Source organism: Alosa pseudoharengus, unplaced genomic scaffold (assembly GCF_046254945.1).
Source record: "Alosa pseudoharengus isolate Yale_2024_CS ecotype anadromous, Long Island Sound unplaced genomic scaffold, YU_APseudo_1.1 YU_APseudo_1.1_scf_2, whole genome shotgun sequence".
Classification (NCBI taxonomy): Eukaryota; Metazoa; Chordata; class Actinopteri; order Clupeiformes; family Clupeidae; genus Alosa; species Alosa pseudoharengus.
The window spans coordinates 47,201,631-47,228,149 of record NW_027468663.1 but is presented as its reverse complement, the minus strand read 5'-3'; the positions used below and the strand labels follow the sequence as shown (position 1 = coordinate 47,228,149).

General features: G+C 42.4%; 1 protein-coding gene and 1 long non-coding RNA gene across 2 annotated transcripts in view; both read right to left on the bottom strand.

Moving 5' to 3' along the window:
- Positions 1-7,536: 7,536 nt before the first annotated feature.
- st6galnac3 (ST6 (alpha-N-acetyl-neuraminyl-2,3-beta-galactosyl-1,3)-N-acetylgalactosaminide alpha-2,6-sialyltransferase 3) overlaps positions 7,537-26,519 on the bottom strand; it is a 63,873-nt gene continuing 44,890 nt past the window's right edge. The window contains exons 4-5 of the mRNA XM_076295242.1: positions 18,614-18,721; positions 7,537-10,570 (exon numbers count right to left, since the gene is read on the bottom strand). Of these exons, the coding sequence (XP_076151357.1) occupies positions 10,381-10,570; positions 18,614-18,721 (298 nt within the window). The 3' untranslated portion in view covers positions 7,537-10,380. The remainder of the gene's footprint in view (positions 10,571-18,613; positions 18,722-26,519) is intronic.
- Positions 14,904-18,254, bottom strand: LOC143134675 (uncharacterized). The gene is made up of 4 exons (XR_012988708.1): positions 17,891-18,254; positions 16,234-16,292; positions 15,761-15,850; positions 14,904-15,451 (listed from the first exon to the last, which is right to left on the bottom strand). It is a non-coding gene; the product is annotated as an uncharacterized LOC143134675 (long non-coding RNA).

Genomic DNA, 26,519 nt, shown 5'->3' with positions numbered 1-26,519 from the left:
AGCCTCAAGCAGATGGATCCCCCTCTGAGCGTGGTTCTGTTCAAGCTTTCTTCCTGTTAAAAGGGAGTTGTTCCTGGTCTCTGTTGTCTGCTGGCTCCAGAATAGATCTTGGGCTCTCTTCAGCACTCTTGACATATTTCTGTTGTCAATGGTGCTACATAAATCAATACCAATTGAATTGAAGTGAAATTAAAAAGCAGACCCTGGGGGCTGCAGCGTCCATACGTCCGGGTCTAGGAGCCCACGGGGGCCTGCGGGGGCCCGCGGGGTTCTAAATTCAACTCAAGATCATTTCCTGATCCCGCCCCACTTCTCTCCGTCTTGCCTCCTGGCATCGGAACACAGGCAAAAGACAAAAAAAATATATACTTGAAAAAGAAATTCCATGAAACATGCGAAATGGTCTAGCTTTACATTTTATCCATGGGCAATGTGACATCCATGGCATAAGCTATCTTTCTGGCCTGCCATCTCCTTTAAAAGCATAGCAATTGCAATGTAATGGTAGGCTAGATTTTTGATAGCTGATCCTCAAACGATCCTCTCATGTCAACCCATCATAGACACAGGCCGCCTTGTGATGACAGTGCAGTGATTCTACTGAGAGCAGATCTGGGGGGAAATGCACTGTATGTTTTTCCCATCATGGCCACGGCTGCTCTCACACGCCCAGAGCATCGGCTTTAATTAAATTGCTCCCTCAGGCATGTTGCAGTCAGGAATCTAGTTTCAGGGGTGAGTACACCATGGAGACCACTAGAGAGCCAGACCACATTTGACTGCTTGACTGGGCTATGTATACGATGCTCAGCTGTCTTCTTCCACTTCTGCTGGGATTCTGAAACAGCCTTTGAGTCTGATCTTTATGTAAATGATTATGATGTTTATTACAATTAAAAGAAAAAAAAAAGAATTAAGAATTGTGATTGTCAGTGCCAGTGAAGGGTAAGCTCATAGCTATAGACCTCCTACTTTTTGCCTAATACGTAATTAAACGTTCCCTCCGACAGCTCTGCACATTTTGTTATCATTTGTCCGCTTGAGAATTTTGTGGCCATTTCATTTGTAATTGTGTGGTCCTGTAAATATTTTAGATCAATTCAGCTATTTGGTTTTCATGGCTCTCTGTTCAGTCTTTGGCATGAAAAACAAACACAGTGGCCCGGACCAAGCCACAAACAATTCCAGCCAATCACCACAATATGCCTCTGGAGCAAGAATGGGATGGGTATAAATTGATGGGCTTAGTTTTGAGCTTATATATCAACAACCTTTCATGAAAATGAATTGCAGACTGAATCTTTGCACTCACAGGATTCTCAGTCCAACTCACCCTGGACAACAAGTTCAAAGCCTTTTTAACAAGCAGCATAGTCAATTTAGGATGTATTACAACTTCCACATCTCAACTTGCACATTACAAATTATTCATTAGAGATTCCTTAGGAAAAATCCCATTTCCCAGGATTGGAATCAAATCGGCCTAAATAATTAGTGTGAAGATAAATATTTCATCTTATATACTGCCTTGGTGTCCCGTTCACTGTGCGGTCTTCAGTGCATCTGATGGGTGAACTCCTCCCAACATGGCAGATCCATCCTGCTGTGGTACACGCCACCCAAGCAGGTGTCTGACAGTGTGAAATAAGTGTCTCCTCCTGTCAGAGCTCGGCTCCCCCACAGCCCTCTGTGCAGACAGCCAGGGTGTTGTGTAACTCCACAACGCCGTTTACCCCCCATGCTCAGGACAAGGACAGCAACTCCTTGCCAGGCCCTTGCAGATAGAAGAATGACATTGTGTACGCAGCACAGAAGTGGCTTCATAAGTCAGTGAATTACAGCTCTATATTCAGACTGATTCAGGGCAACCTTCCATCCCAACAAAGAGATATAAATAGTCTTTATCAATTTATGGACTGGCTTATTCGTAAAATTTGATTTGTAAAGGAGGGTTGAAACATCCTTTGAAAAGGCTGATGGCAAGTGCATCTCAGTGTGCATTTGAAGCACAGTCTTTGGCTGGCCGCCGTCCAGCTCTCTGATGGTCCGGTTAAAAGTACATCAAGAACGTTTTGGTCTCTTACCTCTGAAAGGGAAATTGACCTAGCAAAGGAGGCCGTTTCAAGATAAGGACATTCAACAGCACTCATTTGATACCGCTAAAATCAAAGAGGGAAGCTGATAAACCAAAATCAAACAGATATTGATTAGAGTCACCAGCTCTTTCTGAAGAAATCATTTAAAGTAGCTGGACATTGTTTCTGTTTAGGGAAAGCATTTGGGATAACAAAATTTGCACTCTGTCAACAGTGTGGGAGTGCTTGATTGTTTGACTCTGAGTAATTAAATTTATGTAAATGTAATTACAGCCTCTGTCAGTCAATTTGACCACCTTTGCTGATGATTCCAGATAATTTATGGAGTCTTCTTCGACCCTTGTAAATTCTGAATCTCGTTTTCCTCTTATTGACCTTCTGTCAAACACTCTGAAGGCTTTACCACAGGACTACCATTTTTCATGAGACTCAACAGTTAAGCTATAAAAATGCAGGTATAGGGATTTTAAACATGCATTTATGTGTCACATTTAGGATGCTAATACAGGGCAGCTCATGCAAATATTTGATTTCGGTAGGCGTTGTGTTGTGTGAGTGTTAGAAACTTGAAACTGACTTATTTTTTAAGTATATTTTTTTGGGCTTTTTTTGCCTGGACAGTGAAGAATGACAGGAAGTAAGTGGGAGAGAAAGATGGGGTGGGAATCGGGAAATGACTGCAGGTCGGATTTGAACCTTGGTCCCCGTGGGCACTTGGACCCATACATGGTATGGACGCTGTAGCCTGAGTGACTACCAAGAGTGAGCTGTGATCTAACTCACACCCTCTCAGTAAGGAGCTGCACACTGAGACAATATTAACTTCCCAGCATTACTGATTGCTCATTAGTGCATGGTTTTGTATGCCTTATGAGGGTGTGGATTATAGCCACTGTCTTTGCCATTCTATTTGACATTATCCACATACAGTAGGCAGTTTTATTCAGGCCATTATTACAAAGGGCCAGCAGTGTCTACACAGCCTCCTGACCCCGTAAAATTACACACGTCCAGTAATTACCTTTGGCTAGACGATGTGCACCCTCGGAGACATTCAGAGGATGAAAGAAAAGGAGGACTCTGGTTCCCTGCAAAATGAAACCCTTTTACCAACAATCGGTCTTCTCCTTTTGACACTCACATACAGTAAAATGTCTCTAGTTTTAAATGTGACTCTTACGTGATGATAGCAGCAAAAAGATGAGCTTTAGATCTTACAATAAGTGTGTATGTCCAAAATGTTTGTTTCATATTTGAAACATATCCCGTCAGCCAACTGGTTACTAAGGCCTTGTGTTACCCAGGATCATGCAAATATGTTTGGATCCTCCCTTATGGTACAGTCCAAACCTGATTAATGACATTAAAATCTTGGTACCACTTTACAGTAAGGGTACATGAATTATCATGAATTCATGCATGAGGTAATTCATGATTTATGCATTACTTCATTCCTTTATATCTTATGAATCATCAGGAACTGACGTGAGTTCCTAGTCTCTCATTCATGACCTCATGCATGAACAACACATCAACTAAAGCATTAGGTACAATGGGTACATCATTATGATTTATGATTTCTTAAGCATGATCATCATTACATGAATTTAAGGTTAATTGCTATGAGTTCATCATGTCTGTGGCCCCTCAACTAAAGTAGTGAATAGTGACATGTGTTTAAAGAACGGCAAAGTTGTGTTCAAATCAGAATTTGAGCAGTGATGACCACATTTTTGGCAGAAATAGAAATGATCATGATCATGCTTAATAAATCATAATTCATAATGATGTGCCCACCGTACCTAATGCTTTAGGTGATGTGCTGTTCATGTATGAGGTCACAAATGACAGACTATTAACTCATGTCAATTCCTGATGATTCATGAGATATTAAGGAATAAAGTAATACAGAAATCATGAATTCATTCATGCATGAATTTATGATAATTCATGTACCCTTACCGTAAAGTGTTACCGTGTCTGGTAGAAATGGTCGATGCAACACACAAATTATAACCTTGATTTTGCTTGAGCATAAATACACAATTCTGCTGTTTGATTATGTATGGCTTTGCAGAATGATGAAATGTGAGATGCACCTGTCTTGTTTGTGTGCATACTGAGTAAGCAGTGCACTACTAGGAGCACTGACACTATTACAGAAAGAGATGTCAGATGGAGTACTGGCAGAAAAAAACAATTTATTATCATTTATTCATTGTGAACATTAGGCTGACAGAGAGTACAAAAATGCAAGTGGTACAATTACTGAGGGCACAAAACACACAAAAGTGTAACAGACAAAAAAAAAGTAAAATGACAGACAAAAACACATAAATCAGCTTCAGCAGAAGCAGCAGAAAACTTTCTGACAATACATACTGAACACAATACAATAACCTCAATGACATCAAATGATGCAAACATAACACAGATTCTTTCAAAAGATATGTCTGAGATAGGGAAAAAGAAACATGGCAAAACATTGGCAACATATTTTAACACTTCGTTGTGCTTCAGAGAGTCGCGTGGGTCCACAAGGAGAACAGATGATCCGCAACTTTGTCCTCTGACAATTTTGGACACATCCTCTCTTTCTTACTGGCCCAGACATGCACTGCTCTGTTTATCTGTTTATGTTTACTACAGCTCAGTCCAAAGGCCTAGGTGGTACTTAAGTACATATGGTAGAGCCATCTGTTCTGTTTAGGGCAGAGGGACGCTAGAACCTTCTAGCTAAAATGTGTCTCTCATAATGAAAGGAGCCAACAAAATAAAACCACATGCGTCCACACCGACTCAAACAGTCAGTTCTACGCAGTGGCGGAAACACAAGAGAGTGGCAAATCGACATTCTGTAAGACTTAAAATTATGGACGACGCTTCACAGGAAAAAAAACATAGTTTAAATCCAGAGAATGAAAGACTGAAGGGTTATGTTTGTTTGAAAGGGAAGATATGTCCAAGGTAAGGCGAACTGAACATTTAACAAAGCCCATTTCCCTTGGCTGTCCAATGGTTCATTTGCACTTAAATGAGAAGTGAGTGGAAAATCGCCACAAAGCCATCGATCACATAGAGTCTCTCTCAAATACAACCTGGACAAAAAAAAAAAAATGGATGGAACCATGAACTCAAATAAAAAAAGAAAATACAATAGAGGCTTCATTATCAAACATTGGACACATGCAATCAAGAACATACAGAAAATCTATTCAATTTAGTGCAGCTTTCTTCATTCCTCAGCCTTCAGTACGCCTTTGTCTCTGGGCCTTTTTCTTCGGATGCGCTTCATTAGAGCCTTAACTTAACATTGAACATTCCCCATTTGTCCGCACTAAGGTAATTGCAATGCAGGCCTTTCAACCTCCAACACCATACAGGCATTTATTTAGAGCAGTGGATTGTCCTAAACAGAATAGCTGATGTGGAGGTGGGTGTGTCTGTGGCGAGACACTGCCTGGATGTAAACACTGTGAGTCTGATTGCAGAGGAGAGGGGTAATGCTGGGTGAGGATGAAGCAGATGTTCAAATATTTCTGTGAGGTTCTACAAAAGAGTGCACCAATCACGCACAGCCTTAAATGATGCCCAACACACTGAAATAACGTGTGTCACAAATAAACCAAAAGACAAAATTGCTTAAGATCTGCGGAATTGGGATGATAAAAGGTACACAGTGTTCACCTTTTAAAGAATCAAAACAAAGATGACTGGTTTTCAACAGTAAGGCAAACATGAAATCACTATCACCATTTCAGTCTACAGTAAACAAAGTCTTCTACACATTGACCATCTGTGTGATGGGAGCAGTATACTTTTATCCTCAGGGATATTGATGAAATAATGAAATGCACAACTCGTGAAAATGTCAGTTTCATAGTAGACATAAAAATTAAAGAAATCATCACCAATATCATATTTAGGACACCCAGGGGATAAGAATGCGAAGACCTAAAAGTCCATTAAAAATACAGTTCACATCTTAGTACAGCTTGCTTCATCAAACTCAATCAAATAATTTACTGAGAAATTCAGTAATCCTTTTGCTTACATTAAAGCCAAAGGTAAAAGGTCTATAAGAGACTTCAGATCTTTTCGTACTGACATGAACACAATGTGCCATTCTCCCCATTGAACAGGCATAGGAAATAATGATATATATACTGGGAATACTATAACCTTGAAAGAATTACATATTGTTTTATTCTTGTGAATGCCAGAATAGTTAAGAAGTGGATGTTAACTGAAGACTGATTAATACATATTCTAGCACAAACAAATAAAGAGAAAAAGGACACTTATGAATGAAATAAAAGTGCTTGAGTCTAAGCCTTGCACCCTTCGAAGAGGAATAAAATGCACTTGAGTCTGGTAAGGGCAAAATCATAACTGTCACCTCTGAATTAGAAGTCAGTCATCCATGTCTGGGCATGGTAAGAAAACTGCATTTCTATCAAGCAAAAAGAAGGACAGAAACAAAGAAAGAGGGAAAAGAAATGTGAAGACAGAAATGTTAAATTCATAGCCTATTTCTCTTCTCTTGGCTGGTGGCCCAACCAACAATGCTACAAATATGTGTGTGTGTGATAAAAGGCATACCACTGACAGTATCTGTGAGGAAAAGTGTAGGTTAGTAGTGGCAGGCCCTTTTGACCTGTCCTGATGGAAGCTTCCAGAGCCGCCGGGTGACCACGTCCCAGTTGAGGGTGGACAGAGCGGTGGGGTTGACCCAGTGCAGAACGCAGCAGTGCCTCCATGCTTTTTTACCCTTTAGCGTCTCCATCCATGCACTTAGCCATCTGATTTCACTCATTAGCTACACCGCCTGGCTGAAGAACTGTGCCAATTAGCAGAGCCAGATGGGTTTTTTTCGCACAGAATTCCTGCAGTGTGTGCGCTTTCTGAACCTGCGATCTCCCGTCTCCGCCAAAAAGAACGTCCTGGAACAACGCAGGGTCGATGCCGCTGCTTCACAGCAGGTTCCCCAAGCGCAAGCCCCTAAACCCGCTCGCTCCCATGGCAGCAACACGTCATCGAGCAAACCAGGGGGCGCCGTTGCACTCAGCCTCCCCTTTGACGTGGCCACTCTCCTTGCTGTCTTCATGAAATGGCTGCCTTCCCGGCCCAGGGGCCCTGGCTCAGCTTGGGCTGGGATGGCTGGGGGGGGGGAGGGGGGGGGGGGTGGGCTGCTGCACACCTGCTCACAGCGCAGAGAAGTGGAGGGGTGGTGGAGCACGCGGTAGCCGTGGTGGTGGTGTGGTGGTGGTGGGGTATTCATTTTATTGCAATCAGAGAGAACCAAGTGAGCTGCCAAACAATGTCACAATCACAGGCTGGTCAAAAACCTATTTACACAGTCCACACAACAAGACTTCTGTCTGTATATATATGTATATATATATATATATATATATATATATATATATATATAAAAATGAAAGAGAGAGAGAGAGAGATGGATCAGAGAGAGGGATGGAGCGTGCCTTGCACTAACAGATAAGAAAATGGTTCACGGAGCAAAACATGTTCGTTTTTTTTTTTTAGATCCCCGTAAAAGGTGTACTGTTCATTGTTACCGGGTCAGGAGCTTTGGACAGGCTGAATAACAATAATGTTTTTTTGGGGGAATATTTTGAAGAGTTTGTCCTCGATTATAAATAGCTGGAAATGACAGTTCATGTACATCCAGTGGGTTAATGGCTCCTTATAAATAAATAAAATTGGAACTGAATAAGGTATGGGTTGAAAAAAGCCCACCAAAGCTGCCCTTTAGCGTTCTTCTCCTGTATCCAGACTTCTAATGAACCTCTCTTTTTCTTCTTCTGTGAATGCAGAGCATATGCATCAGACAGGTGGACAGCTGCTGGACGAGAGAGAGGAGAGAGAGAAGAGAGGAGAGAGGAGGGTAGAGGAGAGGAGAGAGAGGAGGAGAGAGAGAGGAGAGAAGTGGGGAGAAGAGGAGAGGAGAAAATGAGATGCGGAGCGTGTGCAGATGAGTCGGGCCGCCCAGCAGGGAAGCCCCGGCTGCTCTGCATCATCTGCTGGCTGTACCACGCCACCGCTCCGAGATCTGCAGAAATGATTAATCATGCCGCGTGTCTGCGAGGACCTTCTGGACCGCTCCTTTGAGCATCACCCTTGGGTCCAGACTGCAGCCGTGGGTGGGGTTGGTGGTAGCAGGGAGTAAGCCTGATGTGTCCCACCCTGCCCCAGGTATTTGCTGATTGGTTTAAGCATGTGTCAAGGGGAGATGTGACAACCCAGCAAAAACTGAGAATGCAATGCAATAAGGAGAAGCAATAGTTTTTAAATTCCTGGATAATTTATGTGCAGATTAAAGCAGATTAAATACATTTAAAGGCACAAATGGCCCAAAATGAAAAGGGATTTCCAGTCTTTTGCCAATTGAACATTTAGTTAATTTGTCTTTTTTTAATTCTCAACCACATAATTAGCCTAATGAGTGAGAATGAAAGTAAGTTCGGAGGGAGCTTGAGCTGGAACTATGGAACTATGGAGCTTAGAACAATCACATGAAACACTAGCCTGGTCAGCGCATTTAGTGGACATTTAGCATTATGGGCCTATTCTCACTTAGAAACATACTCCTTGATAGCCAAAAGCCAAGAAAAGCCGAGGACAGAAGAGAGGAAAAACAAGGAAGGAGACTAGAGAGCAAAAGGGAAGGACTGAGGACTTGTGCACACGGACACAAAGGCGTGGCTCAGAGAGATGGCTGATGATAGTCCGGACTGGAGGGGTGGGGAGGTGAACTGCACTGCACGGCACTCAGTCTGCAGTGGCTGCCATGTCATCCAGGCACATGCACATTTGGATAGAGGAGCCCACACCACACCACACTGCGGCATACCACGGCATGGCTCAGCTCAGCGTGGCACACCAGGGTCGCGCCAGTGATACTGGTCTTCCGCTCGGGCTAATGGATGCTGTGACATGCTGTTTGTACCACTTGACCCCATGCTGTTAATGCTATTAATGTCAAAGAGATGGCACTTGGACGAGAGGGCTCTAATGCATTGTGACATATTGCTGTGAAGTGTGTGTGATGATTAATGTAGAGGGGGGTGCGGTGGTGGTGGTGGTGGTGGTGGTGGGGGGGGGTCATGGTACCATCAAGCTAATATTGTTCTGGAACCAAAATGAATCAATCGCTATATTTTTAATCATTGTGGGCATTTTGAAGGGACGGAAAGGCAAGTCTTGAAGGTTGCTCACGTGGCACTGGATTGTAGATGTGGGTTCTTGAATGATACATTTCAGATTAAGATAAACAGATTCTGACATTCCTAAGTCTTGCTTGCCAAAAGACTGAATGAGTTTTACTGTATCTCTGTGTGTGTGTGTGTGTGGCTATCTGTCTGTCTGTGTGTGTGTGTGTGTATGTGTGCGTGTATGATAGTGTGTGTGTGCACACATGCATGTGTGTGTTTGAACATGTATAGAGGTTTTGGTCAAGGGAAGGATGAAGGATTTCATCCACACACAAAGAATATTAAACTTTTGATCCGTGTGATGCCTTGATCACTGCAGGAAAAAAGCCTTTGTGAGAAACAGTCTGTTCAGCTAAAAAACACTGACAGCAGCCCAGAATATTTCATATTTCTACGAATTGGTAGTGCATCACATGGAGATTCAAAAATTCAGCTTTTTCTTGTGAAAAAGAAAGACAGAGTGAGAGAGGGAAATAAAGAAAGAGAGAGAAAAAAAATCTATGATTTATGATTGCACTTCCTCGTCATCTTGTGAATGTCAAGCAGCAGCTCTTTCAGCTCGATGGCCTTTGCTTGAATGACCTTCCCGTGGCTGCTCTGGTGCGGAAATCGACAGCTGGACAGTGTACGAATACAAACATTCACAAGGTTACCGCCTCACTTTTGCACACCACATGGTGTCAGCGGGCATTATTTGTTCGACTGAGTGCATCAGTCCAAACAATGGTGCTTGATTGTCTATTGGAGAGAGAGAGACCAATACACTGCTTCCAACCGCAAACAGTACAATCGGTTCCTGACCTTGAAAAGGGACTGGATCCTCACGCGCTCTTCACAGCAGAGGGGGCTTGGAGAGTCTCACACACAGGACGTCCTGCACTTACGTGTCAATGTCTCCTTTCTCTAAGGTGCATGCAGACAGGAGAGTGCCGTCCCTCACAGCTCAGAGAGCTCTGTGCCAAGTCACAAGGTGGTGGTGGTTTTGGTGTGTGTGTATGTATGTGTGTGTTTGTGTGTGTGTGTGTGTGTGTGTGTGTGATGGGGGTGTGTCACGAGAGCTGCCACTCTGGGTTGAAGAACTTGATAGTGTGCATCTTGGCCCACTTGGCGAAGACGGCCTTCTCGGTGATGAAGCGGTGACCGCCGTACGGCGCGCTCTCATGAAGCAGGTACTCGGCGCACTCGTCCCGGCTCCCGGCCTCGTAGTAGTGGTACGGAACCTTCCGGTAGCCCTCCATCCTTAACCAGGGGAGAGAGGAGAAGAAAGGGAAGAATGATACTGTTAGGGCAGGCGCACAACAGCATGCTGAATAAATCATTTAATTGTTTTTGAGACTTTTATCATTTATACTAAACGAGGACGCATTTGCTTCAAAGTCGGGCTGCTTCTATCTGTCTTTCCTTTCTTTCTTTGAGTTAAATAAAGACCAATCTTCCCTAGTTCAGAATGCTCTTTTGTGGAACGCGGGTGACTTTAAGAGCTGATTTGCTTTTTTTTCTTATTATTCATGGCTGCAGGAGCCGTGTCACTGTTGCCCTGCAACAAATGAATTCAATTTCACTCTCCCCATCCACACCTGTTGAATTTCAATTATGAGAGGGCTAGTGGGGTCAATTGCTGCCTTGGCTTGGCACATTATGTTAAGACAGATACCTTCCTGACACATCGCCTTGCATTAAAATGACTTTATTGTTGGTGTGCTTCCCTCTGTATCCTGGCTAAAAGAAAAGCAGCGGCCAAACATATCTCAGTGGCGGAAATGAAACAGCGTGCTGTTTCTTCAAAGAGAAGCTTAGGAAATGTGTGCTTGATATACCGAACATAGATTTCAGGGTATAATTCTTCAGCTCTGAATGCATCATAAATATTTATATCAGCCTTGAGTGGATAATGTGATTATGCTCAAATATTTTACAACTCATGAAAATTAGCCCCGAGACAAATGGAGGAGGCTGAATTTTGGGTAACTGATATTATTATGCAGAAATAAAAATTCACCTCTCCGCTCCCAACCAAGCCATTGTGTTCACTGTGCTCCTGCTCTGGGATAGGGAGCGCATACTGATCTCGCATGCAGGAATGAAGGAGAGAGAAAAAATCCTGAGCTCTGTGGACTGTAAAGAAACTGGACGCCATGCAGACCACTGGCTGTGGAGCAGTGAGGGGGTCTGCGAGGTGGAGAGCGAGCGAGGGGGAGAGGCTCTGGAGCCACGAGGCAAGAGCAGACCCCATTAAAGCTGAAGGTGAGGCAGAGCTACCATGGCAATTTGATGCATCCAAAGTACTTCCCTGCCCCCTTCCCGGCACACCAGTATATATTTACATTCAGACAACCTCCACCAAGGCGCGTGCAGGGCTGTAATTATGGTTCATTAACGGGAAGCGGGGGATAGGTCATTCTGACAGCGAAACAGAGCCAAGACACAGGATTAAATTATGCTCCTTGTCTGAGCCCTGGAGAAATCTTTTATCTTTCTGCCGAGGCGAATTTGGCAGAAAGGGTGAACCCCTGACATCACTTTCCCCGTCAACAAAAAAAAAACGACGGCATAAATCCGTAAATATGGATTCTCCAGCTAACGAGGGAGTCAAGGTTTTCATCTGTGGTAAATCCATAGTAAATTAATTACATTAAACAAGATGCTGTAATATCCAGAACAGCCTACAGTGCAGGGAAACTTGTGACAGCCGAGGATGATAGACCTGATGGCAGGGTTTACTTTGGGATTTCTGATGTGGGCGCCCTCTGTGCTGTCAGGGTTCACATGGGTGCAAATGAGTGTGCGCATCAGCAACCGTGACAGGCAAAATATTTCCACTCACAAAAGCCAACATTTGAATGAAGCAATCACAAAAATTGACTTATTTTAAAATGTCATTTTCACAATTTTATAGATGTTAAAAAGTAGGCAGACTGTGGTCTTGATGGAACATAACAAGGTCTGATCTGTGGTGACAACCCTCTGCTCTGAATGTGGGAGTGTCTATGCAAAAGCAAACTACTTCCTTTAAAGTGATTGAATTCAAAGCAAATTTCTTTTGGATAGCTGCATGTCTTTGGTATGTGTTTTGGTATATAATGCCTTTGAAGTAAAGCAAAGAAAGTTTGAAAAGAGACCATTTGATCTTTATTTTACAAAGATATTCTAAAATGGTACTCCTAAAAGATGATAAATTATTGGATTATAGTGATGTTTCGCCTTAATTAGCATTACAGATGTATTCGATGTTGTATTCAGTCATTCAGCGTATTTAAATGAAATTTAGAAAATTAGTCACTTTACAGTTTGGTATCATTGCATACACCAAATGATGGTGGACCAGAAAAACTAAAATGAAAGGAAAGAGTTGACTGAGGAGATCAGAAAAAAACAGACAAGCATGTTAAAGGTAAAGGCTATGAAAACCTCTCCAAGCAGCTTGATGCTCCGGTGGCTACAGTTGCACATTGTATTAACAAGTTTAAGGTGCTTGGGACTGTGGCCAACCTTGCTGGATGTGGCTGCAAGTGAAAAATTAACCCCGACTGAGCAGGAGGAACGTGTAAATTGGAACACAAAGAGCCAAATAAAACTTTCAAGGTGAACTCCAAGGTCAAAGCATATCAGTGTATGATCACAGCATCGGTCACACCGTAGGCCATGAAACTAAACTGGAACTTTTCTGCCCCATGCATCAGCGTTATGTCTGGAGGAGGAAGACAGAAGCAGACAGTGAAAAGAACACTCTGCCTACATTGAAGCATGGTCGCTGCTTAGCTTCCTCTGGCACTGGACAACTGCAGCGTGTGGAGGGCAAGATGGGTTCAATCACATGTCAGGAAATCCAAAGAGGAAGCTGAAGCTTGGGCATCACTGGACCTTCCGACGGGATAATGATCCCAAGCATACCTAAGTCCATCAAGGCTTGGTTACGGAAGAAGCCTTGGAAGTTTCTAGAGTGTCCATCAGTCACATGACTTAAACCACATAGGAAATCACCTTGGTGGGATTTGAAGAAGGTGGTAACACAGCACACACACAGCAAAGAATTTTAGTGAAGTGGAGGCCATTGCCAATGAGGAATGGGCTGAGATTCCTCAGGAACGCTGACAGAAGCTGGTGTCTGGCTTTGCATCACGTTTGCAGCAGGTCATAACAGGAAATGGGTGCTTTACTAAGCACTAAAAACGCTTGTCATGAAGATGTTGAATAATTCTGAGACTGTAGTAGTCATTAAAAATGGCATTTTGTGTTGATCATGGAGAAAACACTTGTAAATATTAGGTGTGTTGAGCTATTTAAATTACTCTTGTTTGGGAGGATTGAATAATTTTGATTGCAACTTCTGGAGAAAGCCATTGACAGTACAAAGGCCCTGTGAAAACTCTGATACATTTTACATGCTCTACAGCTACATAGCAGTTGCTACAAATAATCTAGCTTTATTAGATCTAATAAATGGATGATGGAGAGTGTCATATAATGTGGGTTACAAATGTTACACATGTGTAATGTCGAATATTGACAAGATACCATAAAAGGGGGCGATGTCATAATGTGATATGGTTGGCTTTGTGTTCATAATGTTGATGCATCACCACGTGTGTAGAGTGAAGTCAGTCATGTGTGTGCGAGTGCGGGAATGTACGCAGACAGTTGAAGTCAGTCAAGTACAGTTCCAGTGTGTTGTTTACCAGAGAGTGGACATTCCTTTATTATTTATATTAAGAAGGATTTAATACAGAGAGCACATATGTTTTGGTTTGTTTCTCAACTATTAAAAAACAGTTTTTTACATTTTTTGCGTTTACAACAATTACAACATTACAGAAGATGGCGAGGATGAGCATCCTGTGATGAAACTGAAACATGTATACCTGTTTCATGCACTGTAAACCCCAACAGGTTCAATGAACTCAAAATGTTTGATGAAACTGATTACCTCAAAATATTTAGCTATGTTACAAAATATTTTAAGTAATTTCTACTTAAAATGAGACTTTTTTTAATGCTCAAAATCTTTAAGGACAAGGATAAAATTAAAAAGAATAATGTGAGAAATAGATATTTTAAGTTATTGTTACATTAGTCAGACAAGCTCTTAAGACTCCAAATCTTTGAGAAAATGAACAACATTAAAACAAATAATTTCAACAAACAAATATTTTAAGTAATTACTACTCTAAACTAGAAGTTATTCACACTCATTTTTTTAGGAAGTTGATGAACTGAAACATAATAATTTGACAAACAAACATTTTAAGTAATCGCTACTTAAATTGTTGATAAGTTCAATGAACCTGATCATTTTGAAACCATTGTTAAAACTAACAAAATTGACACTGGAAATGGAGTTTATGTTTTTAAGTTATCACTCCTAATAATATATTCATGTTATCACCATGACTCATTCAGTTTCTCAAACCTAAACATTGTCACTTCAGTCTCTTATATTTTTAAGTTGACTTCACTCTATTGAAACACATTTTTTGACTGTTTGGGTTTACTATTTACCTCAAAATCAAAAATATTTTATTTGTATGATTCAAATAAAAAACTACTCAAAAGACAATTTCAATGCAGATTCCCTTTATTTAAGAATTCCATTAGAATTCTAACAGAACAACATCCCCAGGAATGTGGTTAATACAGAACATCAAAGAAATAACAACCTTTTACCACTTCAACAAAGGTAATACTCAAATAACAAAATAATAGGCCAACATAAATAAAAGCGAAAAAGCTCCATTGCTTGCTTGAGTATTAACATGCTGGCAGTACCAACCATGAGATTTGGAAAACAGAATGCTTACTCATCCATCATCAGCAATTTATTTTTAAGGCTAAGCAGCAGTCTAGGAGGTAACCGCTTCAGGTCTTCCAAACCCATTATCATTTTTTGAATGAAATGAAATGTGTAGGACAATTGCTTTGGATAATCGAGATGAAGTGCATAAATTAAGGCAAATCGCCAAATTATGTCTCTGTCAACTCTGCTATATCACACACAACAATATATCCGTCAAGAACTATAGAATGGATAGCAGGACCAAACTTCACAAGGGAGTCTGTATCACCCGAGACAGTGAGAATAGCTACAGCTGCATCGGAGAAGTCTGGCAGGTCAATTTCTTCTGCCTGAAGAACATGACAGTAATTAGTTAATGAGTAGAGTAGTCAATGAAAAACACTACATGTGTATTTAATATAATATGAAATACCAGTGAATGAAAAGTTAAGGTAAAATTCCCAAATATGACATTCTTGGTGAATTACTGTAGTATTATTTAATTGCTATTCTGGTGGCTAGGAAGATGGTTGTGGTTGTTGTCTTTTGGCTGCAAGGTAGTATCAAAGAGGGCTGAATAGAAATAGAGATATATAGAGAAGACAAAGTAAAAAAGAAGAAAGAGTGAAAGAGGACACACAATTTAATCAAAAACTTACATTCCAGGTCTTAAAAAATCCATCTTCCCACAGGAAGATGGGAAGGGCCTGCAGAGTAATTTTCCTTCTGCTGTTGACATTGACGTCTTCCTAGAAAGACAGAGGGATTGTGGGGAAGACACAAATCAGCAGAATATTAATCCTATGCATATATTAAATAAGACTATAGTACAGGTGACATGTAAATACAAGATTAACTCCTTCACACTCCTGATATGCACATGACCTGCATAGCCAACACATTTTGAAAATGCCTAAAAGTCTAAGGTGTCATCCCTTCTTTGATACAAAAACATCACTCAACCCTAGCCTTTGTATCCCTGTGGAGAGATGCAAAGGGATAACATTAGGCTAGGCTATTCTCATTGGTAAATAAATGCTTACAAAATATCCCTATAACTTATAATAATATAGGCTACACGTTGGCTACATTGTGACACTAGTAAATGGAGGACAAATAAGTTATCACTTACCATGGTGTGATGGTGGTTCCTTGCACAGAACTGAAAACATGTCACACAGCCATCTGGTCCTGAGGTGAAAAATATTATGAACAGTATTATTTCACTTTTTTGAACAAAAGTCAGTCAGACAGTCTCTTCATCTCTCTGTATAGGCAGGCCTATCAGAGTCAGACGTTGCCATTGATCATGCTTAGGCTATTGTCAGTAAGTTCGGAACTACAACTTGGCTTATATCCGTGTTAACAAAACTGGAATTGACGTTAATATAAGACATATGCTATTGCTGCAGTAGCATTCTTCAACTATGGCTCTCATTGACCTGGTAATTTTCAGAAAATGTAACATCTTTCAGTAAAAATCTTTTTGCATGGTTTAATTATCTACTCTTTCTAGAAACTTCCCCTTATAGTGGCTGTAAAGATTTCACTTGAATAATATATATTTTTGACATTTTATTCCAAAAGTCTAACTGTCATTTCCAGTATAAGTGATCCCGTGAGGGAAATTTGGTCTCTGCATTTATCCCAATCCGTGAATTAGTGAAACACACTCAGTACACAGTGAACACACAGTGAGGTGAAGCACACACTAATCCCAATGCAGTGAGCTGCCTGCAACAGCCACGCTCGGGGAGCAGTGAGGGGTTAGGTGCCTTGCTCAAGGGCACTTCAGCCGTTCCTACCGGTCGGGGTTCGAACCAGCAACCCTCCGGTTACAAGTCCGAAGCCCTAACCAGTAGGCCACGACTGCCCAATCACATGTTTCCAAAACACAACAAAACGTGTGTTTTCAAGCAAAAATAACATCTACTGTTCCAAATGTATTTTATTAAATATTACACATTTCAGCCAAAATATATACATTTTCCAGAAATGTTGTATGTTGTATTATTTTTACATGTTTAACTTAAAATATGTGTTGTGATGGAAATGACAAAGTGTGGTGGAGATGACATGACATACATAGACAAATTTAAGATTTAAAAGCATTAAGATTTAAAACAAAAAAATGCGTCCCTGCCATACGTTATGTAATTATGATGTTTTTTTCTACTAGATTCTTTAGTAGGCCTACTATGAAGCAAATAAACTGTGTTTTTAGGGCAATGCCATTTCCACCACGTCACCATGTCATTTCCACCACCAAAAACCAAAGTAGTCTAAATATTTTTTAGTTTTCTTCCAAGGACAAGAAAAGTATCATAGTTGAAGAATTACCCTGCAGTGTTACTTTGCATTACATCTAGCAGCTAATGCGAACCATATAGCTTATGGCAGTTTATAGTAGGCTACTAATAAAATGTTTAAAAGTGCGCTGCCTGTTTGTGCGTGTCATGTGTTTGATTTCCAACTTATGAAACGTTGCTTTGGTGTCTTACCTGCGTGGCCAAAGTAGGCCACACCAGAAACTGTTAATAAAGGATCTTTGGTAATGCTAAACCATACTGTTTGTCTGTCCAGTTTCCACTAAAGTAGTGCAACAACAGGCTGGCTAGCTGGCTGGCTGACAGCTCAGACAACACACTTTACTTAACTCGCTATAAAACATGCAGCTAGCCCGCAAAAGGTCTCTCTTACATAGCCTAGTCTTTAGCTGAGGTCTGCCCGCTGGAAGACGGTACACAAATAAATAAACAAAGTACACCTTCATTAAGGCGCGTTCTTACCTTTGTGTAGTAGCAGTCTGATGATAGATGGATCATCTCACTGATTGCTTGCAGCTTGCCTGCCTACATCCGGGTGCGCAGCAGTCCTTGCAAACAATTAGTCTTAGGCCTACGATGTCAAAGTGTATCAATTTACTAACTGCCACAATCGATCGTAGACTAGTTAATTCACAATTCATTGGGATTTCCGATTTTGTTATTGGTTTATGTTGGTTTGTGTAGGTTATTAGGTTATTTGCCATGTTGATATGAACCTAACCAATGAAGTTGCACGTCTTTATTACGTCAGACGTAATTTCAATCCACTCTTGAAATAAATGAGTTTGGGGGTCAGTTCTACTCATATACTAAGAGGTAATCTTTTCAAAATAATCAATAACTGGGAAACTAGTTGAGTGAACTTAAAACTTTTGTGGTGCCTGAACAATATGGCAGCTTTGAGTACAGCTTTGCAATTTTATTGAGTTAACAACACTGTTGGGGAATACAGTGTGTAAACATGTTCGTTCTTTCTTTCTATCTATCTATCTATCTATCTATCTATCTATCTATCTATCTATCTATCTACGTATCTACGTATCTATCAGGAGTCCCTGCCCACCCCAAGTCAATTCATTCCCTGTCTAATGGAGAAGGCACTTGGGCCTGTCTGTGAAATAAGAACAGTCTGGAAGATCACATGATCAGTGATTGAGAAGAGGCAGATGGAGCTGCTGGTCTTACTTGCAGTATGTGTCGTTGATCATGCCGTACACGCGGATCTCTTTGCACATGTCCATGGCCAGGATGAGGGTAAACCAGCCAGTGCTGAGGTAGGATCCCGACTGTATGCTGTCAACAAACACACAAACACACACACACACAGAGGTCAAAAGATCTAATCATACAAAAAACACAATGGAGTTTCAAGTCAATTATTCACACACAGTGAAATAATGCTAGCGTGTACAAAAAGCAAGCAGTCGAGCAGTCTGGAATACTGGACCGCTGCATGCCATTTATCTTTGAGAGCCCCACGTTAACTCATGTATGACTCCATAACTCTCTGTAGCCACACCTTTAGCTCCTGAGGTCTGTAAATCTCACGAGCCTCTCAGGGTTCACCGTACTCTGAATGAAAAATGCTGGACAGAAGCGAACGCTGTGGCTGGCTCCAAAATACAAAAGGACCAACCTTTCAATGACACTGACAGCTCCTCATAGGGGCCTCTCTCTTTCACACTCTCCTTCTCTCTCTCTCTCTTCTCTCTCTCTCTCTCTCTCTTCTCTTTCACACTCTCCTTCTCTCTCTCTCTCACACAGACATCCGTGCGGAGTGCCGGTGATTGAGAGTGACACGGCTGAAGCGCTCACTCGCCTCAGTGGCGGGAAATGAGGGGTGGAGGAGAAACGAGCTCTGACAGTCAGAAGAGGCTGAGAGGTAAATAATCGAGCGCCGACGCAGGCCCCGGCACCTGAGGCGTGACGCGTCGTACAGCGCCGTTCTGCACGACGAGTCTCGCTCCGACTGCGGCAACGTGCGGCGTATCCTCCGCTTGATTCACCGCTGCCTCGCACATCTAAACGACACGCCAACCTTGAGGGACACAGCTGCATGAGCACAATGAAAGAAAATGCAAGAGAGAGAGAGAGAGGATGTGAGAAAGAGAGAGAGAGAGAGTATCTGAGAAAGAGAGAGAGAGAGAGAGGATGTGAGAAAGAGAGAGAGAGAGTATCTGAGAAAGAGAGAGAGAGACAGAGAGAGGATTTGAGAAAGAGAGAGAGTGTGTGTGTGAAAGAGAGACGAATGTCTGTCATCTGAACAGATGAGGAGAGTGGACAGAGAGAGTTTCAATAAGCCTTCTTTGCGCACCCCATGGAAAAACCTATTTGAGGCCAGCTTTGTACAGGGCACACTCTTCATCAGGGGGAGCAGACTCTCTGAAGTACAGCCATTAATTCCACACTCCCCACCTGTACTTTCAGCTGCCCCCCCCCCACACCCCACACCAGCTCCCTGACTCCCTTCACCTCCCCGCACCCCCCACACCACCTCTGCTCTCCTGTGAGCCGCACCCCCACCTTTACTCCACCTCTCTGAAATTGCTTTCCAGCTGATATGCTACAGAGGAGGTATCACGTGGCCGTGTGTGAGTGTGTGTGTGTGTGTGTGTGTGTGTGAGAAAGAGAGAGAGAGAGAGAGAGAGAGGAAGGGAATATTGGGGGGCTAGAGGCACACCATTTGCCTGAAGGAACACAATGCCGTCTTAATGGCATTCCTCTGGAGGCACGGACAGTTTAAAAGCAATGCATATATTTGGAGCCAAGACAGACAGACACACACGCACACACACACACACACAAACACAAAACAATTACAACCACTCACCTTAGCCCACATCTCTTCCTATTCCATACTAATAGCTCACAAAACAGTTGGCGGGAGAATCCTGCACTAAAGCCCATTCCATAACTATTTCTCTGGTCTCTTCGTGAGAATCCAAACATGAGCCCAGCGATCTGATCAGTAGAAGCCCAAGATCCCTGTGGGCCGTTCAAGTGCTTATTGTTTCTTCTTCGGCACTATTAATAGCATGAGAGGCTTTTATTCACCAGTGGCCTCTGGTGAAAAGCAGTGCATTACCAGCTTCATTATATTCAGGTCTTCAGCATGCTCCACATAATCTTCATAGGAACCAGTGCACAGGTCTGACCAGCTAATGGCCGCTTTGGCTCCCAGAAGGGACGCACCAGTAAAAAGGAAAAGCGCCAGGGAAGAAAGAATTGTTTTTGTAATTTGTTTGTTGTATTTGACTTTAGTCTTTTCAGCAATGGGGCAGCTGTGGCCTACTGGTTAGCGCTTCAGACTTGTAACCGGAGGGTTGCCGGTTCGAACCCCGACCAGTAGGCCATGACTGAAGTGCCCTTGAGCAAGGCACCTAATCCCTCACTGCTCCCCGAGCGCCGCTGTTGTCGCAGGCAGCTCACTGCGCCTGTTCACTGTGTGCTGTGTGTGTTTCACTAATTCACGGATTGGGATAAATGCATAAACCAAATTTCCCTCACGGGATCAAAAGAGTAAATATACTTATACTTATACTACAATTTTCTGGCTGTTTGTTTGTTTGTGTTTGTGTTCTTTCTTTCTTTGGTAATATTCACATTTCTATAGACCACTGTAAAGAACAATAACCAACCAGCCAAAATGTGACTTCGCTGTAAAAGTGGGAAGTCACCGGGGCAGCACCATTTTAATAGTCACCGGAACAGCACCATTTTAATAGTGACCAGAACAGCACCATTTTAATAGTGACTGGAACAGCACCATTTTAATAGTGACTGGAACAGCACCATTTTAATAGTGACTGGAACAGCACCATTTTAATAGTGACTGGAACAGCACCATTTTAATAGTCACTGGAACAGCACCATTCTTCCAGCATAAACCGAAACCATATTGTCTGCAGACATCTCATTCTGTAATCTGTGCAAGCCCTGGAAATGCACACTCTCATAGACGCACACACATCTCCACTGAGGCCACTAGCATTCTTGTCTGCCCTCTGCCACTGTGCTGCTGTTCTCTCTAGAGCCATTGGCTCTTCATTTCAGAGGAAATGTAGTTGGAGGCTCCCCAGATGGCCTCTCACCTCTCCCAGCACCCTGGCTCCCCAGATGGCCTCTCACCTCTCCCAGCACCCTGGCTCCCCAGATGGCCTCTCACCTCTCCCAGCACCCTGGCTCTGCTGACCGAGCACTGGCCTCATGTTCATCCTCATGTTGACGGGACAGAAACACACTGCAGTGTCTGACAACCCTCCAATACCCCACTCTGCCTTCTACACACGGACACACACACGGACACACACACACACACACACACAGTCCGTGTCTGAAAGGTGAACCTGAACACAGCTTTCTTGCAGTCTTATTCTATCTGCACTTCCCCAGGCGCCCCCCCCCGCCCCCAGCCGATAAAGCATGCTGTGTACTCCAATGATTAGGCAAGACACTGCACTGTGTGGGGGCACAGCCAGCCATCATCCCTCATTTCAGAGTGACAGACTGAAAAAAAGGTAATTACTACGGTAAACACTGGTGATGCACTTCAAAAGCTGTTTCATTTAACCTGTAGACATTTAAAGATAAAGCAAGAATCGCAGGCTTTACCTTTAAATATCTACAGATTAAATGAAACAGCTTTTAAACTGCAGCACCAGTGCAACTTCTCAACTGCAGAACCATTGTTGAACTGAGAGCACAACATCAATTTAAATGACTTCACTGCTCCAGAAGCAACACCTTGAATGACCTGAACAGTGTATGGCTCGAGTTTCAGCAGGCGAGTGTATTCTCCATTTACAATGGCAGAACACAGCTTTTTGAGCACAAACAGCCAGAGATACATGAGGAGACATTCACCGAGTTTAACGAAAATTGTTTTGTATCAGAATTATGGACCTCACCTTTTGTTTTCCAATATTATGGAATGCACTCACATATCATCTGTTTAGAATGCACAATTCTATTAGGGAGGTGTGCAAATGCAACAAGGATGAGGGAAGGGGGACCATCCCACTCAAGGACAAGTTAATGGAGAGCTGGGTTCCTGGGCAGGCTACCGCTCCCAGCACCGTCAGGCAGCGGGCTACATTTAGACAAACGGACCTCAGAAGGAGGGGATAACGGCAGAGTTTAGGTTTAATTATCATTCTGTCATAGATTCAGAGGGTCAGTTGGATCAGAGAAGGGTTAGTGCATGATAATTCCCCTCTCTAAAGCATCAGGGTAAGCAAAGCAATTTGCCCCTCAGCAATCCACACGCAGATAAAATTAAATGCATGACACTTGGAATAATTTATCCGGTGACCCAATACTAAATATGTCTCAGATAAGACATAGACAATGGTATGCACTGGAGTGAAAACTACACTCTGGAAAAGGCTCAGGATGTTTTGTGTGCTTTGGATGATGTTCTTTGTGCAAAGATTTCTCAAATTCATAAGGGATTTAGTGTATAATTTCTTTTCACAATTTGCTAGTATATGCAATTCCAACTCAATATTGTTCTGTCTCATGTTGTGAATACTTCTCTTATTACAATGGATTGACGAAGGCCTCATTCCAAGTCAATATGAAATGTGGCTGAAGGCTTGATTATGCCGGATATTACTATTTGCTTAATAATGGCTGTTCATTTGTAATAAAACCATAATTAGCCTCTCATTTTGAAATGAGCTTTCATTTAAAGTTTAAAAACATGACTAAAGGCATTACTGTGCTGTTGCTATACTGTGCATATTAACTACATCCTCTCACTCTTACTTACCATCAAAAGACCATTTCTCAAGCCTTGTACAGGTTTTGTGAAGCAATTTTACATCATTTATGTAATGGGAATTGTGGTTGTCAGTGCATTATTGCACATTTGTCTGTATGCATTCCAGTAATTTTTACCACCTCAGACATTTAAGTATTTTTATGCTCACATTAAATGTATATCGGATATGTTTTGTATGTTTTATAGTTAATGTAGGTGAGTGAAGGGTTATGTGAGTCAGCACCATAATCAGGGGTTGAGATAGACCAGTGTTGTCCAGGGCTCAGCCACATCAGCCTAATTCTACTATGTCTGGTGCTGTGCCCCTTCACACACTTAGCAGGGGGTAGTCATTCTTGCGCATACTCGGCAATACGGCTTCTTGTTCTTAATGATTGTAAATGTATAATTGTAATTGAAATTGGGGCAGCCAGTGGTAGCGTAGTGGTTAAGGAGCTGGGCTAGCATGCAGTAGCTTCCACTGTTGTGCCCTTGAGCAATGCACTTAACCCAAAAGTTGCTCTGGGGACAATGTAGTCCCTTGTAATAGAATTATGGCATATGACACATTCACATATGCACGTTGTCAGTTACTTTGGATGAAAAGTGTCTGCTAAATGAATAAATGCAAATGTAAACACCAGGAAATGACTTCAGCAGTAGCCTACTTATACGTAAGACCTCCATGAAGATAATATGTTATAGGCCTATGATAGAAATACCCCCCACCCCCAGCCTTACCACATGACAAATCCCAATGTAACCCCCCTGACCATAATTACCCTCGCCCCTGGTAGTTGGGAAGAGGTTACTGTTATAAATGCAGCTGCTGGAATTTGGTTTCACTTTGGTTAATATTGCATGACAGGGGCCAGGATCTGCAATCTAATGACTGCTCATGTTTGTAAACAGTTTTCACTTGACAGCACTAATTGCCACTGTGTAATCTGGTATATGAAAGTCCTACTGCCTCAGAACACTGACATTCACCCTTAATTATCGTATTTTATTGCGGTACGGCATATGACAAGCACTGCATACCAGCATGTTAAGTCTAAAAACAGAAACCGTCATCACCTGTATCTGTATCGTTTGAGATCGTCACTGGAGATTTGAACTATGGGAGTCTATACCGTGACCTACTACTCTTAAGGCACTTATTCTAAGGTGTGCAGAAAGCATACTGATCACATGGAAGGGACATGCACAGAGTATAAGGAAGGACAGTGAAGACATTTTAAATGAAACTCGCTTGGCTGCATCAGGGGTCAGTTTTGTCCATCATTATTTCTACAGAGCTTATTCTGAGGCTATGCACAGCTTGTTACAAAGTCAAGCGGCTTTTCAAAAGGTTTTTAAAAACCTTTGTTCAAAAGCAAACGGGAAATAAGGAAATTTTTCAATAAGTAGGCCCATAATAGGCATGCCATGTTGTCATCATAATGTAAGTTAATTGACAGGGAAACAGAAAAATGACAAATTGAATAATAATAATAATAATAATAATAAAAAAAAAAATTAGCTCAGCAACAAAAACAAGTACAAAAAAACTCTTTCAGAATGCTGGAAGCAATGGATTGGGTAATAGTATGTAATATCATTTCAAAGGTTCGAACCCTCATTCAACAATATTAGAACAAGAATTCAATATGTTCACCTCCAGACAAAGCCCTGCTGGGATCACCGTAATTCAATATTTTCCTTTCTGAAGACAGGCCAATTTCCCCCTTCCATTCTCAGCATGACAACAGCCGCTGGATAGATTCCATTTTGCATTACTTTAAAAAGGAGAGAGGTGTCAAGTGATGCATTGTGCTGGGTGATATGGACCGTAGGTATAAAATGAGGATTTTGGTTTTGGAGCTTTGTATATAGTCTTGCAAAAAAATAAATGGAAAATCTCATGTGACTCAGAATATAATAGCAACTTAAAAAGGAAATGCAGGTTATCCAAACCAAAACTATTTCCTTACTTTTCATATTTCACTCAGTAACACCCTCCTCTACTCTGATCAAATACGAACACAGTACTACTACCATGATGATGATATAATAGCTATCCACATGTTTTAAATCCCTGATTTGATGAGTTCTGTAGAGAATGCATTCAGACATCTTTGTCTATTGTAAAAATAACAGTATCGATGCACTGTGTATGGGGTGAAGAGGTCAGATGCAGGAACCAATGGGGTGCCCATAAACTACCAAAATGCATAACTAATTTATTTTCATGAGTGACAACTACCAACAAAGAGCCCTGGACATACTGAAGGGCTTACTTCCTTTGTGTAGGTATCTCTGTGGTTGTCAGTAGCCAACTTGTGAGGATTTTTTAAATAACATGCTAAACATACTTACTGTCAGAATCTGGCCCGGACTACTAAGTTTGTGCCACCCTGGTGGCCATTTTGTGTATTGTCCTGTGTTTGTTTTTGCCTGTTCCCCATGTGCTTTGTGTTACCTGCCTTTGTCTCCGCACGATCTCCTTATTTGGTCTGTGCTTCCTGTCTTGTTAGTTTTCCCTCCTTTTCTGCCTCCTCACCTGTTCCCTGTTATTGTCTCGTTTGGTTTCGTCCAGTCCTCTGTCTTTCTGTTAATTGGTATGTGTATTTCTACCCTCCTGTTTCTCTGTTCCCTGTCGGCTCGTCTCTCTGTTTGTCTTGTCAAAGCCCATACAGTATGTATATATGTAAGTAAGTCTAATTGTTAAGTTCGTGCTAAAATAAATCGTGTTTTTGTCTGTAATTCTGCCTATTGGAGTCTTGCATTTGGGTCCTCCTGCACAACCGTGACAGTACGAGCCGACCAAGTATGGACCCAGCAGACTTCCCAATGGAGGAGCTAAGTCAGGTGGATTACACCCTCAGCAGGCTCAACGCTGAGCTAGTGAAGTCCACTGACTTGGGGCGCCAGCATGCTATCGTTACCTTGATGCAGAGGACTATTTCCTCAAGGCCCGGGCTACTGAAGGTTCAAGGAATGGCTACCCTGGCCGACCAGCTCTCAGGTCTGGGTAAGAGCCTTCAGTCCCTCCTTGTTCCCTCCGGCAATCCAGTTTTTGAGGCTGCTAGTCTCCCGCCTGCCCCTGCCCCTCCAGCTCATTGCCAGGGGCTTAGGGTGGGCGTGCTGCGCCTGCAGCCGGTCACTTCAGGTCCAGAACCCCAGCCTGAGGAGTTCCAGTTCCCCCCTGAACTCATCCAGGTCCCTCAGGCTCCCTCCAGGAGGAGACGTGCTAAGCGTCGGCCAACCCGGTCATCCAACACCATGCCTCCTGTGCCCAGCCCAGAGACGCCCGCTCCTGTGCCCAGCCCAGAGACGCCCGCTCCTGTG